At 44.1% G+C, this 18,100-nt stretch overlaps 1 protein-coding gene across 4 annotated transcripts in view; it reads right to left on the reverse strand.

The window, feature by feature from the left end:
• Positions 1–18,100, reverse strand: part of arhgap39 (Rho GTPase activating protein 39) — a 140,676-nt gene that overhangs the window by 35,336 nt on the left and 87,240 nt on the right. For all 4 annotated transcript variants that reach the window (XM_088643225.1, XM_088643223.1, XM_088643222.1 and 1 more), the window contains 3 exons: positions 13,020–14,505; positions 5,785–5,946; positions 2,826–3,225 (listed from right to left, as the gene is read on the reverse strand). In XM_088643225.1, the coding sequence (XP_088499351.1) occupies positions 2,826–3,225; positions 5,785–5,946; positions 13,020–14,505 (2,048 nt within the window). The remainder of the gene's footprint in view (positions 1–2,825; positions 3,226–5,784; positions 5,947–13,019; positions 14,506–18,100) is intronic.

Raw genomic sequence — 18,100 nt, forward strand, 5'->3', positions numbered from 1 at the left:
CACTGTGGAAGGTATTCTAGTAGGGCGAGTTGAATTTAGTAATAATCCTTATATTTATATACTATGGCACTTTTCTGGACACTCCACTCAAAGCACTTTACAGGTAATGAGGATTCCCCTCCACCACCAATGTGTAGCTGCCCCAGGATGATACGATGGCAGTCAAAGTACTCCAGTACGCTCACCATACACTAGATAGCAGTGGGGAGGAGAAGAGAATGATGAAGCTGATTCATAGATGGGGATTATTAGGAGGTCATGACTGGTAAAGGCCATTGGTAATTGGGCAAGACACTGGGGTTAGGACCCCTATCCTTTTCAAGAAACGCCCTGGGATTTGTAATGACCACGGAGAGTTGCGACCTTGGTTTTACGTCTCATCCAAAGGACGGTGCCTTTCTACAGTATAGTGTCCCCATTACTGTACTATGGGATTAGAACCCACACATACCATAGGGTGAGCACTCCCTTCAAGTCCCACTAACACCTCTTTCAGCAGCAACCTTAGCTTTCCCAAGAGGATTCTTAAGAAGTACTGGCCACACTTACAACTGCTGAGCTTCAGTGGTTTGCCAGTTATGAGTTAAGATAAGATCTCTTTATTGGCCATATACAATTTCTTGTATTAAGAATTTGTCTTTTCGCATACCTCAACTTGCTCTCCATGAGACACACACAGACAGAGAAAGAGGCTTGGAGTCAGAGCGCAGGGTCGGCAATTTATACGGCACCCCTGGAGTTGGGGTTAAGGGCCTTGCTCAGGGTCCCAACAGATTAGGATTCCTCTGCCAGCCGCGGGATACGAACCGGCAACCTTCTAGCCTCAGCCACAGATCCTTAGCTGCAGAGCCACTGCACCACCCTGTTGCAGGGTGATATAACTTCAGGTTACCTGGTTTACTCATGTAACCAGGGTTAACACCTCTACTCTTAATGTGAGATTGAAATGGAAGACACAAAATTTCCTACAGCACAATGTCCTTGGTTACCATACTATAACACTGTTGTGGAAATTATGGGCCATTGGAAAGAGCACCACTTTACAAATCTGGCTAAACTACTTACAGGGAACTTATTTTACTAGCTTAGGATGTGAAATTTGGCTTTTAGCTGGTAATACTGCTGTCACTAGAGTACAGTCCAGTCAATCTCTCAGTTAACACAAGTACAGTTATTACTAGTCTTTACCAATGTAACAATTTCACAAGAGTCTCATTTAGCCTTAATCCTCCCTTTCAACCAGTACAACCCAGATACTCTCTTAGTCCACAAAGTTGAACTCATTAGCAATCAATCTTCCATTCTTAACCAGTAAAACATACACACTCTTCTAGCCCATACCAGCACAGGGTACTGTACCAGTACTGCCCACTCACTCTTCCAGTCTATACCAGTACATTTCACTTGCTTTTCCAGTGTATACAGTTCACTTATTCTTCTAGTCTATAGTGGTACAGTTCACTCACTCTTCCAGTTATACAGGTAGGGACTATTCACACCCCAAGACTCCATGTGATTAGTCAGTGCTAATAAATATATTGTTCTAAAAAAGTAACAGCAAGAACCTGAGAAACAGAGGGAGAGATGGTGGGGCACTTGAAGGAAGAGAGTGAGAGAGAGGAATGTGGAGGCCAGGTGGAACAAGATTGAAGATAAAAAAGGCAGACAGAATCCAACGAAGAGAAATAGTGGGAACATCAATGGTGAAGCAGGAGCCAAGTTGTAAGAAAATGGTAAGATGAGATGGAGAGAGGAGGATGAGACAGCAAAGAATGAGTGCAATAGCAGGCCTTAGCAGATACAGAGAAGAAGAGTACAGCAATAGGAGGTAAGGTTCAACAGACAGGAGGGAAGAAAATAATTGAAGGTAGAAAGAAATATAGGCAGGTTAAATACTGAGAATCAAAATTAAATAACATCAGGATCAAGAAAGATCTACTCAAAGACAAAAGGACAGATGGAGAATGAAAGTAAGAAATGAAAATAAATAATAAGGAATAAAATGGATTATACAAAGTAGAGAAAGCAAAGGGGAACAAAAATAATTGAGGGAGACAGGAAAATAAAGATGACACCAGATTCAAGTCTGGGACACAAAAAGTAGCGGCATTATAAATCCCCCTAGGAAACAGGAACAGCAGAACCCACAGGATCCATCACCAATGGGAGCCGTTTCAGTGGTGCCAATGCACAGTACTAGCTGTAAACAGCAGCAGCTACATCAGTAGCACCGAACAGTAGCAAAAGCAGCTGCAGTCACAGTAATACCCAGATTACTGTGGGTACAGCGGTAGACAGAGCTGTAGTATTAAATAGTAGCAGCAAATAGAGCAGCAGTGTTAAACGCGAGGCATATTGATAGCAAATAGCGATGGCAGTGCAACCAAGGATGCATATTCCCGATCCATCCACTAAAAACTCCGTGGGAGAATCCATGGCACCCGGCTCATCAATATTCATTTATACACCATCCAAATCCTAAATTAACTGAAGCTCCAATTCCAATCCCTTTGCTTAAACTCATCCTGAACCCTAAATCAACCAATAAGTTCTATATCCTGACCCCTGTGAGTCTGGAACAAGTACTAAGCAATGTTGTTGAAGCTAATACTCTCTCTTCATGAAATGTGCAGACGAGCTCTTCAGGTCAACTAGCTACTGGCAACCACATCACCCCCTTGTTTGTAACCTTTTTTTTCACGTTCTAATTCTGACCCCTCTCAACAGCCGGTAAGTACAACCTGTAGGAGCCATGTTTCTTAGCATAGTTCTGGAGCGTGAAATGGGTGGATCAGCAGCTCCCCACCTGCGCCTCTGTGCCTTACCCTTAGTGTCATTGAGGGGGTCCATGTGCCGGTAAATATAACCCTCTAGGTAGGAGTGGAACTTGGGTGTTGGTGGGAAGAAGTCAAGGCAAATGGCCATCAGCTCCCAGCCACGCTCCAGGCTGTCATAGCGGAAGTTCTCTGTGGTCTGGCGGCACAGCTGAATGTACAGCTCGTCCCGCAGTCCTTGGCAGCTCCAGCCCTTCACCACGATCTCCAGAGCCACGTTCAGGGGGTCTGTCTTGGCTCGCCGGTCACCCATGTACATCTGGATGAGCTTGAAGATCTCCACTGCCTCCTTCTTCACCCCACGGTCTGTTGTCATGATCATGGGCTTCTTGATCGACTCACTGCTCCAGGCTAGCATGTTGGCAATGGACACTTTGCGCCGGAACAGTCCCTGGGGAGACAACACAGACAGGAAAACGGACAGGAAGAATGAAAGAACACTAGGAAAAATGAACACTGGAACATGAGAACAGCAAACGTAGTAAGGATAGAATGTAGGAGCATTAATTCTAGAATTATGGAAAGGCTATTTTGCCCATCTATGCTTGTTTGCTCAATCCTAACTTGATACATAAGCACTCAGGAAAGAAAAAGCATAGTATAAAGTGAGGAAATCTCTGAGGCAGATTGTCTTTCCCTCAGGCATGCACACTAAAACGTGTAACACAGTCACATACAGTAAATGGAAGAATCAAATCTCTAATTCAAAGTATTCAAAGAATCTCTACTACAAGAAATTGAAAGTCCTGATTGAAACATCTTTATCTGGTTACTATTTCAAATATTTGTCATCCTTTTAGCATTCTGACTTCAAATTGCTTTGTGAAAAGGTTGGTTCTTTGGAAATCGACTCTCTTTTTGCCCCTGGTTGGTACTTTCTCTCCTCTCAAGTAGCTACTGAGAAACTGACCTGCAAGACTACAAGCACAGAGCTCTGAATCAGTGGATTGCGCCACTTCTCCCTCAATATATTTGTACCTGTGGTATAAAAACCAACCATCTGCATGACCATCAACCTCAAGCCCTACATGATACAAAACTATAGTAGTTTCTAGATAGTTGAACTGGAGCCCACATTTGGAAGTAATGTCAGATGGAAAGCAATGGAGTCTGAACATTTACTTCACCGTCCACTATCTGGGAAGCAGATGGCAGCTTGGGAAGAGGGTCAACATGGGCAGCCTTCAAGAAATGATCCACAATAATGAGTATCACTGAACACTGTTGGAAGCATTGAAGCCACCTGATGAAATCAGCGGAAAAGTTTGGAAAGGCTGTTGAAGGCATGCAGGGAGTGAAAGAGAATGCTTGGTTTGGTTGCATGTTGTGACAGGCCGCAACAAAGGAGGCAATGTCATCCCACTTTTTTGACCACCAGAAGTATCGTTGGACGAGCTCTAAAATCCATTGAACGCGTAGAAGGCCCACCAGCCTCGAGATGTGACCTCACTGTAGGACATTGGATCTGATACACTGAGGGACGTACAGCTTGCCAGGTGGGGTATCCAGAGGTGCGGGATCAGATGCCAGTGTTATTTTCATTGCCTCCTACACAGATAAGGGAGTGGCTCTGATGATGCAGGTAGTGGAATAATGTTTTCGGGCTCTTCTGAGGAGTCATCAGGGGAATGATTCTCTATGTATGCCAGGTTTTTATGACCGGTGAGTGCAAGAAATAGATGAGTTTCGCCTCCAGTTCTTGAAGATTAGTTTCATTGCCAAGAGTTCCTGATTGCCTACGTTGCAGTTTCTCTCTGCAGAGAGTTTCCTGGAGAAGTAGGTGACAGGTGAAGGGAGATGGACCTGAATATTTTTCCAGGATGGCCCCCAATCCCACATTTGATGCATCTATCTCTAGCTCAATGGGCAAGGAAGAGTGAGGGTGCCACAAAAAAAGAGCTGTAATGAAGCAGCTCTTTGGCTCTGTGAAAGCCCTGTATGCCTCTGGAATCCATCTTCCCTGACCAAGACCCTTCTTTGTGAGGACTGTGATGGGGGCCATGACCAAACAGAAAGTGCAGTAGAAATTCGCAAATCCCAGGAGCGACGTTTTAGCGAGGTGTGAGTGGTCTAGCCTTGTAGCACTGAGACCTTTGGGTCCATTTGGAGACCTTGAGAGAAGAAATTGTATCCCACGAACAGTACCCCAGGCATGTGGAACTCGCAGTTCTCCAGCTCTATATACAAGTGGTGATAGAGTACCAGGTCAGGACAGGTCAGGGATCACCATACAGTATATTCATGATGGCCCATGCTTGTGTTAAAAGCTATCTTCCTTTCATCCTCTTCTCTGATTTGCGCCAGGTTGTAGGCCCTCCTCAATTTGAGAAAAAAAAAACGTAATCTGGCAGAACCTCTCCAGGAGTGAGCATATGAATATTGCTTCTTGACAAGTCCTGATAATAGATGTCCTGTCTTAAGGAGCCATCTTGCTCCTCGCAACACCAATCCAGCTGAAGATTGTGCAGCTACAGCCACGGGAATATCCAGGACCATGGGGCATACAAAAGACAGAAATGGTTTTGTGATGAGTTTTTCCAAGACTGAGACTCAGAGGAACAGTCTGCTGAGTGATGACTCCAAAGCTGAGGGCTCTTCCATCCAGGGCTTTAACATTAAATGGACCTGTTGTGGGAGCTGGAAAAGGCACTTAGCCGAGCTAGGGTGCTATGTTCTCGCTGTGTTCATATGGATTTCCTCCAGGTGCTCTGGTTTCTTCCCAGAGTCCTAAGACATACTGTAATGGTAGGTTCATTTGCTTCTGAGAAAATTGGATCTGGTATGAGAGTGTGTGTGTCTGTATGTGCCCTGCTTCCCATCTGTTGCTTGCTGGGATAGGCTCCAGTTCCCCCTTAACCCTAAACTGGATAAAGCAGGTAAAGAATGGATGTATGGGAAGAACTTGCTGTGCCAGTGTGTCAAAGCTTCTGTGCTCTTCAATGTGTCTCACCTGTGTATGCTTGTTGAAGTGTTTGGACGCCCAATTCTCGATATCTGTCTCTGAGGAAGGCTTCCGCAGCGTGAATTCTGGGAAGACACAGCTGGCACTTGGCATCATGTTGCGGGCGTTTCGACTGTTCTCGAACTGGGCACAGGCTCCAAGGTCCTCGGACTTAGAGAGAGACAAGGTGGGGAAGACAGGACAAATGTCAGACCTCATGTCTCACACTGTCAGCGAACGAAAAAAGAATTAATGTTAATTAACTTTACTTCTGGTTTCTAGCCTTGCAAGCTATTTTGACTTAAAGGCTATTAAGTCAAAATGTCAAAAAATTATAAAACGGTGACTGAGCACTGTATCATAAACTTGAAATAATAATTAGCACTAACCACATTATTCTTATTATTTGTTTTATTGCATTTGAGGTAATTTTAATGACTGAAAAATCAATCTCAATACCACTAGAGATGGCACTTTCAGGCTATCCAATAGCAGGTATATAAGTATGTTTAATTGTTTTAACTAAATCTCTTTGAAATAAAGGCTTTTATATCTGCAGCTGGAACTGCAGAAGAGACATACAGTAGAAGAGACTCAGAAATAATATGATTAGCTTGCAGAGTAGAAAAAAGCCTGACTTAAAAAATGCTATGGTCCTGCATACTAAACAGTGATAAAAGCGAATACATTAATCAAGTATTACATTATCCACTGATAAAGCCATCATTATTTTAATATTAAAATCTGACTGTGACAACCATAAAAGCAAGTTACAGTAAACCAGTAAGTAGGCAAATCATAATGCCACAGTTTTCAAGGAGGTTAAATACAGGACAGAGGCTTAATGACTATCAGAATTCTTCTGGAAACTACCTGTCAAAACCAGTGCTTGTATTGAAAGTGAAAGTGTTGGCATGAAAGTGTAGCGTGCTGAAGAGACCAGGTACATTATTTTCTGTACCTTTAACTGGTGTCCAATGGACGTACCTCTGCTGCTGAGAGATTTTCAGATAATTACCAATGCAGTTACAATTTCAGTATGATTCAGGACAGTATCACGTAATACTATTTCATTCATAACTTTGGCAAACTGTCTTTTTTTATTTAGCTGTTAAGTACAGTAAATTGCAACATAAAATGCAAGACCATCTTTGTTGTGGGTTGCTAACAAAACAAAACCGATGTGGTACTTTTAATTTAAACACAAAATCCTTCACACATATTATTCAACATACTCTTAGATCTATGGCTATACAAATCTTTTTCACTATTCAGACAGAATTTGTGCACTCTAGAATACCCAGATTAGGTTTTACCGCATACGCCTTTTTTCTTAGATTAGCTACAGTATGAGTAACATAGACATTACACATCCATATATTTTTGTTTTGACATAGTTCTTAACTGGTACAAAGCCATGTTTGGCTTTGCAGATGTTTTCTTTATCCTACTTAACATTAAACCTTTTTTTTGTTTATAGAAATCAGAAAAATGAGATCAAACTCTCACTCCAGTGACAACGCAAGGAGTATCCATTTACTGTATACTGCAGGATGTTTCACTGGAGTAACCTCAATTGAATCATCTTGTTCAAGGGTACGACATCAATGGCCCCTTGGATTTGAACCTGCAACATTCCAGTTGCAGAGGCGAAATAACTGCTCCACATCGCAAACACCTCTTTGACATTGCACAGACACCCTGAATACATTCCATTTTAGCTTGAGGGATAATGAATGGCATTGCATCATTCATGACAACATTAGACATTGGCCTCTGCTGGTCAATTTAAATTATTTTTCCTCTATACCAGCTTACTGGGCTTCTCCATGAGTTATCTCATGGAGTTATCTCACATTCTCACGAGATCATATTCTCATGTAGATATCTCATAGTGATCTCAAATTTACCCTGCTATGTCCAAGTTCTTATAATACATATACCGGTTTGGAAATACTGGTCCTGAGCAAAAGGCACCACTTACTGGTCCACTGACACTACTTACAGTAGCAACCTGTTTTTTCTTGGAGGTTCTCCATCCCAGGACATGTAGCTCTTAGGATACTTTTTCGGAAATATGCTCAGGTAAAATAAGGTAAAAAATTAAAATGAAAAAAATAAAAACAAAACACACAAAAATAAAGAAAATCTATAAGCCTATAAGCTGAGGTTGAAATATCTGAGATAAAGGATATCATGTGTTAATCATGCAGCTAATGAGAAGGATTGGGGACGTTGTTGAGCTCATTTTGTGTTCTTTGACATTTCACTTTTGCCTTATTTTAATTTTTTAGCACTTTTGACCTATAATGTCTGAACGAGAACTGCAATTAAAAGTGGCAAAATTTTACAAATCCACTTAGTCTTTCCTGTCTGTCACTACAGTGCCCCTGTATCCTACCCCATACGAATGATCAAACAGTATCTGATCTGTCAACTTCTGTAGTAATAGAGCTGCTGTGTCTGTGGCAGTCTCCTTCAGGTAATATCCTAACTACCCAGATTAAAATAAAACACAAATATCAAGTGTTCAGCTGCAAAACAGGGACAAAAACTGTTTAGGAATCGCAGCAGAATCTAGAGATATACACCATGCAGGTAAGTGGAGTGGACTGTTACTAGCTGTATTTCAGGAAGCACTATGTGGAAACCATAACATGAGGATGTGGATGGATTAGCAGTTCAACCTATTTGAGCTTCGCAAGAAAGAAAGCAAACAGATAGTGTGTGGAAGTGCAGGCTAGAAGTCCAGAAAATGCTTACAGATACCTAAAAGGTCAATTTCTGGTTCTGTTGTACACACCACCTCATGCACAAACATTAGAGAAGAGTCAAAGGATACCGACATGCATATACAGACAACCCAACTGTACACAAATGATGACACCCAAGGAAGTGCAAATGTAATCGCACAAACCACCAACGGGCTTGTTCAATTACTAATGCATTCAACTCTAGGGCAATGCCTGCTACACGAAAGTGAGAAAGTGAGGGAGGGGGATTGTTCCTCTCTATTCTCCATTATGTCCCCTACTAGGCTTCTTCTCACCCTCACGCGGGAGCCTCCTGTTTGAACTCTGCTGCCCGTCTGACACGTTTTCCAATTAGCACACATGGCGAGATCAGGGAAAATCCCACCAGCAGAGATGAGCGACCGTGTCTTTGTTAACTGTTCTGCAGCTGGTGTCGAATACATGGCTGTGTGAAAGAGGGGGGATAGAGCTGTTCTCTTTCTTTAAGAGAAGCCTTGCAGACAGTGAGCACAGCATACAGTGGCGGATAGTAAACAAACGGTACATGTGGGAAAACCAGGTAAGACACTGAATTTGGGAATGATACTCATTTTAAGAGATCAAGACTCTGCACTAACGTATTTAACCCACCCAAAAAGTTCCATGAAGGCAACATCTTAGAATCCATCCATCCAATTGCTTACTGCTTCATCCAATTCAGAGTTGAGGGGGAGCTGGAGCCTATCCCAGGAAGCAACAAGTGCAAGGTGGGGTACACCCTGGACAGCACTCCACACAGCCAAACGGGACAGCTTTGCAGGTCCTGAATTGAACCCAGGGTCCGTGCACTACAAGGCAGCAATGCTAACTACTGCACCACCATGTCCCCTTCCTTAGAATCTTACCTGATAAAACAACCAATGACATAAGCCTGGTGACCCCCATGAAGCCAATTTAGATTAAGTTTTACCTCTCCCTGTCATGACTAACCTGTATTAACCTTTCTGTCTGCATCCTTTCACATGGATTCAAGGACTCCTGTTCTAGAAAGACACCAGCAGCCAGACTTGTAATTTAAATAGGTTCACACCTGCCCTCAGCTCTCAATAATCAATTCATTGCTTTCTACATCTCAGATCTGTTTGGACCATGTCCCTAACCATTCTCACCTTCGTTTTCTTTTGTTCTCCTTTTACCCTCCTACACCTGCTCTCTCCCTCTGTCCCCCCACACATGAAGAAAGCATCGTGTTTCTTGTTCTTTCATTCCACTTTCCAGCAGTGGCTTGTTTCTATAGTAATTCCTGGTTACCAGATTTACAAATCAACTGTGAAATACGGACCAGAGGACAGAAATTGAAACTATGTGCATTTAAAACCGAGGACAGAATTCAACTGTTTTACCTAAAGAGTTGCAGAAATATGGAACAGGCCACCCCATCATTCAGTTGACTTTACCGGTGCTCGCTGTAGCTCCTCCCACTCCCACACTGTCACGCCAGCTATCAGGATTTACACACAATTCTGCAAGACTGAGACTATCATGACAATGAGGCCAGCAGCCATATCACCCTGCATCTCACAACCGGCAACCCACTGAAGCTAAGCAGGTGTGAGCCTGGTCAGTACCTGAATGGGAGACCTTCTGGGAAAAACTAAGGTTGCTGCTGGAAGAGTTGTTAGTGGGGCCAGCAGGGGGGGCTCACCCTGCGGCATATGTGGGTCCTAATGCCCCAGTGTAGTGACAGGGACACAATACTGTAAACAGGTGCCGTCCTTCGGATGAGACAGAAAACCGAGGTCCTGACTTTCTGTGGTCATTAAAAATCCCAGGCTGTTTCTCGAAAAGAGTAGGGGTGTAAACCCGGCGTCCTGGATAAATTTCCCATTGGCCCTTATCAATCATGGCCTCCTAATAATCCCCATCTATGAATTGGCTACATTACTCTGCTCTCCTCCCCACTGATAGCTAATGTGTGGTAAGCGTTTTGGCACACTATGGCTGCCGTCGCTTCATCCAGGTGGATGCTACACATTGGTGGTGGTGGAGGGGAGTCCCCATTACCTGTAAAGTGCTTTAAGTGGAGTGTCCAGAAAAAGCGCTATATAAGTGTAAGGAATTATTATTATATTGTTCGAACTGTATAACTACATTCTTTTTAAGCAGATCAATATGAAAAGCACAGCTATGCTTAAGCAAGTGGCTGATATTCTCTGTATGTCAAACAATAAACATAACTCATGGCCTCAGTCTGTGAGCTGCCATCAAAAACAATTCCATAAAGATTAAAACGGGATCACAGATTGTTTATGCCATAGGCTTACTGTTGATTAAAGCAGTGTTTAAGGCAAATTGTACCAAATCGATTAAGCAGGAACTCCAGGGAGCCCAAAGTTTACAAGCTGAGAGCAGAATTCAGCTAGCACACTGGGGTGAACTATTTCACACTTCTGAAGAGTGCCATGGCATCTGTAATGTAGTCAGGACCTCAGACTAATGTCTTAACTGAAGGATGGCATCTTCTGCAGCACACATTTCTTTAGTTACCACTCTGAGGCATTTCCAGAGGAAAGGGCATCACCTACCAATATCACTTATGCAACTGGTTTTCCTTGGAGGTCTCCCATCCCAGGACTGACTAAGCCACCCTTGTTTAGATTCTGGTATCTGACAAGATCAGGCTACAGGGTGGTCATGCAGCTGTAGTTCAAACTGTGCAACATGCAACCCTTTGGGACTCCCTCGGGGGAATTCTGGGAAGCCAGAAATATCATTTACTGTATATGAAACATGAAATGTTTTTGAATACTTATCAGCCATTTTTAATTGATTTTATTTAAGTGTCCAATCGATTCTGGACAGCTGGTGCTATCATATGGCAACACAAACAGCAGAAGTAGCACGTCTAACTCAAGAGGAGTACCTGATCAAAGTAAGCTCTGGTAGAGGGAGGGCATTTTGTCAAGCACTTTGGTCAAGTGAAATCTGCAGACAATAAAGTAAGGAGTGTTGTGGCTGGCCACAGGCTCTGAGAGCATTTTCAACAACTGAACTAAGACAGCATCTCTTTGCTCACTTAGTTCAGGTGGGAGTTTAATTCATTTTTTCACTGAGTATAGTTGCTCTCACTTCATCTTGGAAGTCCCTGTCTCTGCTGGTTTTTGTTTCAATTGGGTTCTTGATTTAGCAGTGCAAACTGGTGTCTGTAACTGATCTAGTTGCTGGCTTAGAGTTTACTTCTACACTCAGACCTTGGTTACAACAATAGTCTAATGAGTGTGTTATTTTTAACAGCTTCACACAGAACTACATGTAGTCTCTCCTCAACTTGTTAATTAATATTTGCTCTCTTATTTCTGACTTAACAGCTTTTGAGCAGTTGATGAACCTGCACAAGTGTGAAAGACACTGTATCAGACACTCCCAATATGAGTCAGTGTTTTCTTGCTGCTTAGGTCCAGTTGGTTATACTTTGGCAGGAACACCTGAAACCACCTAATTATCACAGAGATACCTATTACAAAATCTCATTAATCTTTTTAAGAGCTGAAAGCTAATTTAAACAAAGGCCTCAAACACAAAATAGAAAACAATAGCCTATGATTAAAAACTTGGCTGGATTAAAAGCCAGTTTACACCACCGTATAACAGAACCAGGTCTAAGAACCACTGACTGGGTCAATTACTCTCTCATTTTCTGGCTCTCCTTTTTTTCCATAAAAAGGCCCAGGAATCCTGAGTGCTGGCTTTGCTGTATGCAGGGTGAGGGGATAATACGTTATTTTTCTTTCATTTTGCTATTCCTGCTGGGCGATCCTCCCTGCTGAGGCCTTCGATTGACTTTCTTCCCACCTACTGCAGCAGCAACACAATTGCTGTTTTGATGCTGGACCGATTTTGGTTTTATTAATTGTGCTCAGCCTGGTACAACTGTGTCACAGTTCAATAGAGCAGCAACTATCAATACCGCTTAAAGATCAGGGCAAACTGCTCAATGTACAAGCCCTCACAAGTCAAGGAAGAGCTTCTGAAACTTGCCTGCCATACATTAATAAATTTCAAGCACCGGCAGCAAGAAAGGATTTTTTAATGCTGAACGCTGAAGAGTTCTTTAAAGTGAACAAATCGGTGCTTCGTGAAAAGCAGGAAAGCAGAAATAATGGCCCCATAATTAGCTTGCAATTCTCTTTAGTCGCAGGGCAATTATACAAGGTTATTTATCGTAGCAGCAGTGCAGGGAGATCGTGAGGTGAGATGAAGAAATCTCCACAAGGGGACTGCAGATGGGTGTTAACCCGCTCCACACCACACTGACATCCACACACAGCTCTGACCACATCAGGAATCAAAGCAGGTGAACTGTCTTGATAATGGATTACACTGACAGCTCAAAAGCATACTGACAATTTCTTTTAAAAAAAGCTGGATGTTGAGGGGTGGTGGAGGGGGCATGTTTGGCCATTGATTGTGGATGTCTGAGGACAAAGGGATGAGATTTCTCTCCTTACTGACCTGTGAGGGGTGCAAGTATGGCTCCGGAGATGCCAGGTTGGTCTGCACTGACAGGCTCTTCTCCAACAGCACCTGGGGGAAGCCCAGCCTCTCGAATGTGCTGCGCTTCCAGTGGCGTCCATCTTGCTGTGCCAATGCCTCGTCCTCGCTGAACGCCCGCACCACGGGGCCAGGCAAGGGCAGGGGCACGGCGCCGTCACTCTCGTACCCGTCCTTGGCGCCCCCTCCATGCGACTGCTGGTTCTGAGATACACTCCCCCCTCCGCCCCCACCCCCTTGCTGCTGCTGCTGCTGCTGTTGTTGCTGAGCTGCATCCCAGCTGCTGCGCTGCTTCAGCTGGTGCACTTGCTGGGCTTCCCAAGCCAGCCGAGCGTGAGCCAAGAAGGACTCGGGATATGCAGAGTGGGGCGAGTCAGGCCCCCGGCCACTGCCCCCTCCCTCGCAGTCACTGGGCCCCTCCCCGCAGTGGGCTAGCACCTCTTGGGGCAGAGAGGGCTTGCGGGTCTTGCGTTTCCGGTTACCAGGAGAGTAACCACCCCCTGTGGAGGAGGAGAGGGAGTCATGTTGGCTGCTGCTGGACCAGGACATCGAATCCTCATAGTGTAGGCGCTGTCGCAGCTCACCCATCTCCCCGCCTCCTCCACCTGTCCCTCCGCCGCCTCCCATCTCTCCCCTACTGTAGTCACATGCAGATCGGGGGTCCCTGATCAGAGACTGGCTGTGCTGCAGGGTATAGGAGCCCCCGAACCCACCGTATCCCCCAACCATGCCTCCCCCTGCCCCAGGGTTGGCTGTCTGGTACCGATGCAGCCGGTCAGCAGTCTTGAACCGGGGGCTGGAGCCTGACTGCTCCACATAGACCAGCTGCTTCACGTACTCCTTCCCTGCCGGACTATACTCTAGGCTCATGGACTTCTCTGGACACTTCTGCTTGGTGAGCACCAGCTGCTGGAAGGGCGAGTGATGGGAGCCCTGCTTTGGGGAGTGGAAGAGAGGCAATTGGGACCTGCGGGCTGGAGATTTCTGTTGCGGGGAGGGGGATGGTGATGAGGAGCAGGCCTTGCTGTAGGGGGAAGCCTCGCAGTGCATGTCCGTGGGGGGCTCCTCATAGATAGGGGGCTGGTACTCAGAGGGAGGCTCCTCGTACAGGGGTGGTTCATAGGCGTAGCGGGGCGAGGGAGGCTGGGAGTCACCTGAGGCGCGCCGCAGCTGCCCTCCCCCGCCTCCCCCCAGCAGGGGTGACCCCCCTAGATCAGCCCGCTTCAGGAAGGGTGACTGACGGCGCTCGGGGTAGAAGACAGAAGGGCTGTCAGGCTCAGGGGGGGCGTTCCCGGACGAACGTCGTGAGCGAGTCCCACTTCCCGTTCCAGAACCCTCACAAGGGGAGAAGCCGTTGCCCTGGTGGGACAAGAAGCTGGGCTCGCGGTCTGTCACCTTGATCAGCATGCGCTCCTTGGTGCCTGTGTTCCAGCGGAAAGGAGACGTCCTAAGAAAGACAGAGAGGACAGCCATGTCAATATTCTTGACACTTGATTGTGTGTGTCCCTGTTTCTGGTCACAAGGAGCTACACTGCTCTAGCCCTCTTAAACATTCAACCATTCCTTGGGTTCTTCTCTCACTAACAGAAACCAGAGCAGAACTAACGCTAAGGTCTTTACTGAGCTCCTTATGAGCAAAGCTGGTGATTGCAGCCGTTGAGACAGACGTCTTTGCAAATGGAAGCATATTGAAGACTGAGAGCCGCAGAATAACAAAGTCTACAGAGCAAGATGAACTTCTCATCAGATTCAAGAACAGAAGACCTAGATTAGAATTTGCTCAAAAGAACATAGAAGAACCTGGAGATGCTTTTCTGCCTCTGGCATTGGTTCACTCATCTATTGATGATGATGATGATAATGGCAACAGCAAAATGAATTCTGATTTTGCAGAAACACTGTATTTTTCTGCTGTAGGAAATACGTGTATTCCTATACTTATTAGGTAGCTTCACAAGACTGCTTTACAAAACATAAAGCCTGTGCACAACCAAGCAGTTGATTGGGAGAAAAAATGGAAAGTCTTGGAAAGACTGGATCTCCAGATTTAAGTCCATTTTGCATCCTGAAGAAAAAAACTGAAGACAGACAAACTCAAGAGTAAGCAGGAACACAAATGGCTGCAGCAAAGCATCTCGAATGATTACATAGGTTGTCAAATATTACAGTATGTTTTTGCTATATTATTGTCAAATGTAGCATTATTGACCCTATTTACCCAAACATTAAACATATATTGTATATATCATCCGTATTAATCTCATGATCACGCATACTCTACTCCTTATTTACCCATGATTGTGTCGCCAGGCATAACTCAAACTCCATCATTAAGTTTGAGGACGATACAACAGTCATCTGCCTGATCACAGATGGTGAAGAGTCTGCGTACAGGGAGGAGGTTGAAACCAGGAGCAGGAGAACAACCTCTTTCTGAACATCAGTAAGACTAAGGAGATGATTGTGGACTATAGGAATCACCAGGGAGGAGATCACACACCTATCTATATTAATAGAACTGCAGTGGAGAGGGTCAGCAGTTTTACGTTCCTGGGAGTTAACATCTCAGAGGACTTAACCTGGACCCACCACACCAACACCGTGGTCAAAACAGCATGGCGGCACCTATTCTTTCTCCGTAGGCTTAAGACGTTTGGCATGCCTTCACATATCCAGGCCAACTTCTATAGGTGCACTATTGAGAGCATCCTGACTGTTTGCATCACTGCCTGGTATGGGAACTGCTCCGCCTGGGATCGCAAAGTACTGCAGAGGGTGGTGAAGTCAGCGCAGCTCATTACCGGCTGTGAGCTGCCAAACGTCCAGGATATCTACTCAGTTAGATGTCTTAAGAAGGCCAGGTCCATTCTCAAGGACCCCAGTCATCCCAGTCACAAACTGTTTTCTCTCCTTCCGTCCGGTAAATGGTACCGAAGCATTCGGTCAAAGTCCAACAGATTACGGAACAGCTTCTACCTCCAGGCAATAAGACTTCTAAATAGCCAACCTGCAGCTCCTTTAGCAAATCACCCGTAATGGCTACATGGACATACAGTTTTAATTGTATTCAGCATACTGCGCTACGTGTATATATTGCATACACCATGGACACATAGCAACACTATTCATATTGAGTTTTATGCAGTTTCTATTACATTATTATCTATTATTATGTAACCTTATTTTTGTAACCTTAAGTTTGTGTTTTTGTGATCTTGTGATTTTTGTGAGCTTGCAGAAAAGACATTTAATTGACAGGAACTACTGCTGCACACTGTATTGTTGTGCATTTGATAAATAAACTTTGATTTAGTTTGATTTTGATTTTACAAATTGAATGACTGTTTTGCAAAAATAACAGCAAAAATACAGACCTTGTTCTCCTAGTACTTCCAAGGGCATTGTATCTTATTTCTGCTGCTTTTAATATGAGCTTTTAACTTAAGTGATTACACATCCTTACTTGTTAGAAAACCTGCAGTAAAATAAAATGGGACCTTGGTGTCAAGAATTTAAAAAAGGAAAAGGAATTGGGACAATGCGTTTTCAGGGAGGGCCTGGGCACCTGGGCATCACTTAACCTCTACACACCAGAATAAAATTTTCCACACAGGTTGCCTCTCCTGTTCCTCTGCCTTTCTTCCTTTCTGTTCACCTCTCCAGTGTAACAATTCCCACTCCCATTCCCAAAGCAAACGTAGAAGAAAACAAACTCTGCCACTTATCTCCCAATCAATTGATTTCAGTCACTCTGTTCCTGTTTCACCTCTCCCCATACCTCTCAATCCCAATGTTCATTCTTCCTCTCCCTCTCTTCTTCTCATTCTCTTCCCCTCTTTTCCTCTGTCTGAACCCTCAATGGTTCACTTTATACTTTAAGTATCAGGATGTGATCAGTCTAAATCAGACTGCGCCACACCTCTAAGACAGATGACTAAATTGGCGTTCCCTCACATCAGACTATTATACAGTAAAGACACAGGATACTCGTCTCCTGCCTAGTATAGATGTATTTATTTCAAACTGAACTGGAATTATGTTTAAGTGGATAAGGTAACAGTGAGACCTTGTAAAAGAGCAGAAGAACAACATGACCTCTTGTTGAAATATGGATGGGTGGGTGGAATCGAAAAGAACTAGGAGAGGTTACCTACTGTAGGAGTCACAGACAGGGACATTTTTGGTTATGGCATTAATGCTGAGGTCTTTTCAGTACAGCCTACAGTGTGGAGTGTGCAGGACTCATATACAGATTGGTTGTGTTCTGTGCAGTATGCAGGGTGTAGGACTGGTGTACTGATGGGGTGTGTTCATTGCAGTGTACTGTGTGCAGGTTGTAGGACTGGTGTACCGATGGGGTGTGTTCAGTGCAGTGTACAGTGTGCGGGTTGTAGGACTGGTGTACAGCTGGAGTGTGTTCAGTGCAGTATACAGTGTGCAGTGTACAGGAATTAGGGCTGGTGAAAAACCGGGTCTTCTGCTGCCTGTCGAGTCAGTGGACTTGCCAATGCTGTGGAATGATGAAGTGAAAGCCTCTTAAAATTTGTAAATTTAAAACCTTAAGAACCTTTTACCTCAGTTTCTAATGTTAAGAGTGCCCATGAGACACAAGTTTGCTAAAATAAATTAGCAGTGATATACTGTAAATTAAAATATAGCTCTATAGAAAGGCAACGTTCAGCTGACAAGAACATAAACATGAATTAATTAGAACTGTGTTCAAGATTCCTCCTTGAGAAAACCCATTGGACAACAATACTTTTAAGCTTTCATATTTGCATCATAACGTTATGCTATATGACAATGTATTTATAACAGCATCTCTTCTTAAGGAAAGCAGAGATGAAATACAGTTAAATTACTTAAAGTGAATAGCAATTGAGTAGAAAACCGATCACACAGTTTAGTTCACACACAAGATCACACAGTTAAGTGCTTGTCTTCATTTAAAGCACCTGTTTATAATAATAACTTCATCATGTCAGCTAACAACAGGTGGGACTTGAAAAGCAATGTAGTAAAAATAAGTAATTGGGAATTTA

Source organism: Lepisosteus platostomus, chromosome 8 (genome assembly GCF_059453375.1).
Source record: "Lepisosteus platostomus isolate fLepPlt1 chromosome 8, fLepPlt1.hap1, whole genome shotgun sequence".
Lineage (NCBI taxonomy): Eukaryota > Metazoa > Chordata > Actinopteri > Semionotiformes > Lepisosteidae > Lepisosteus > Lepisosteus platostomus.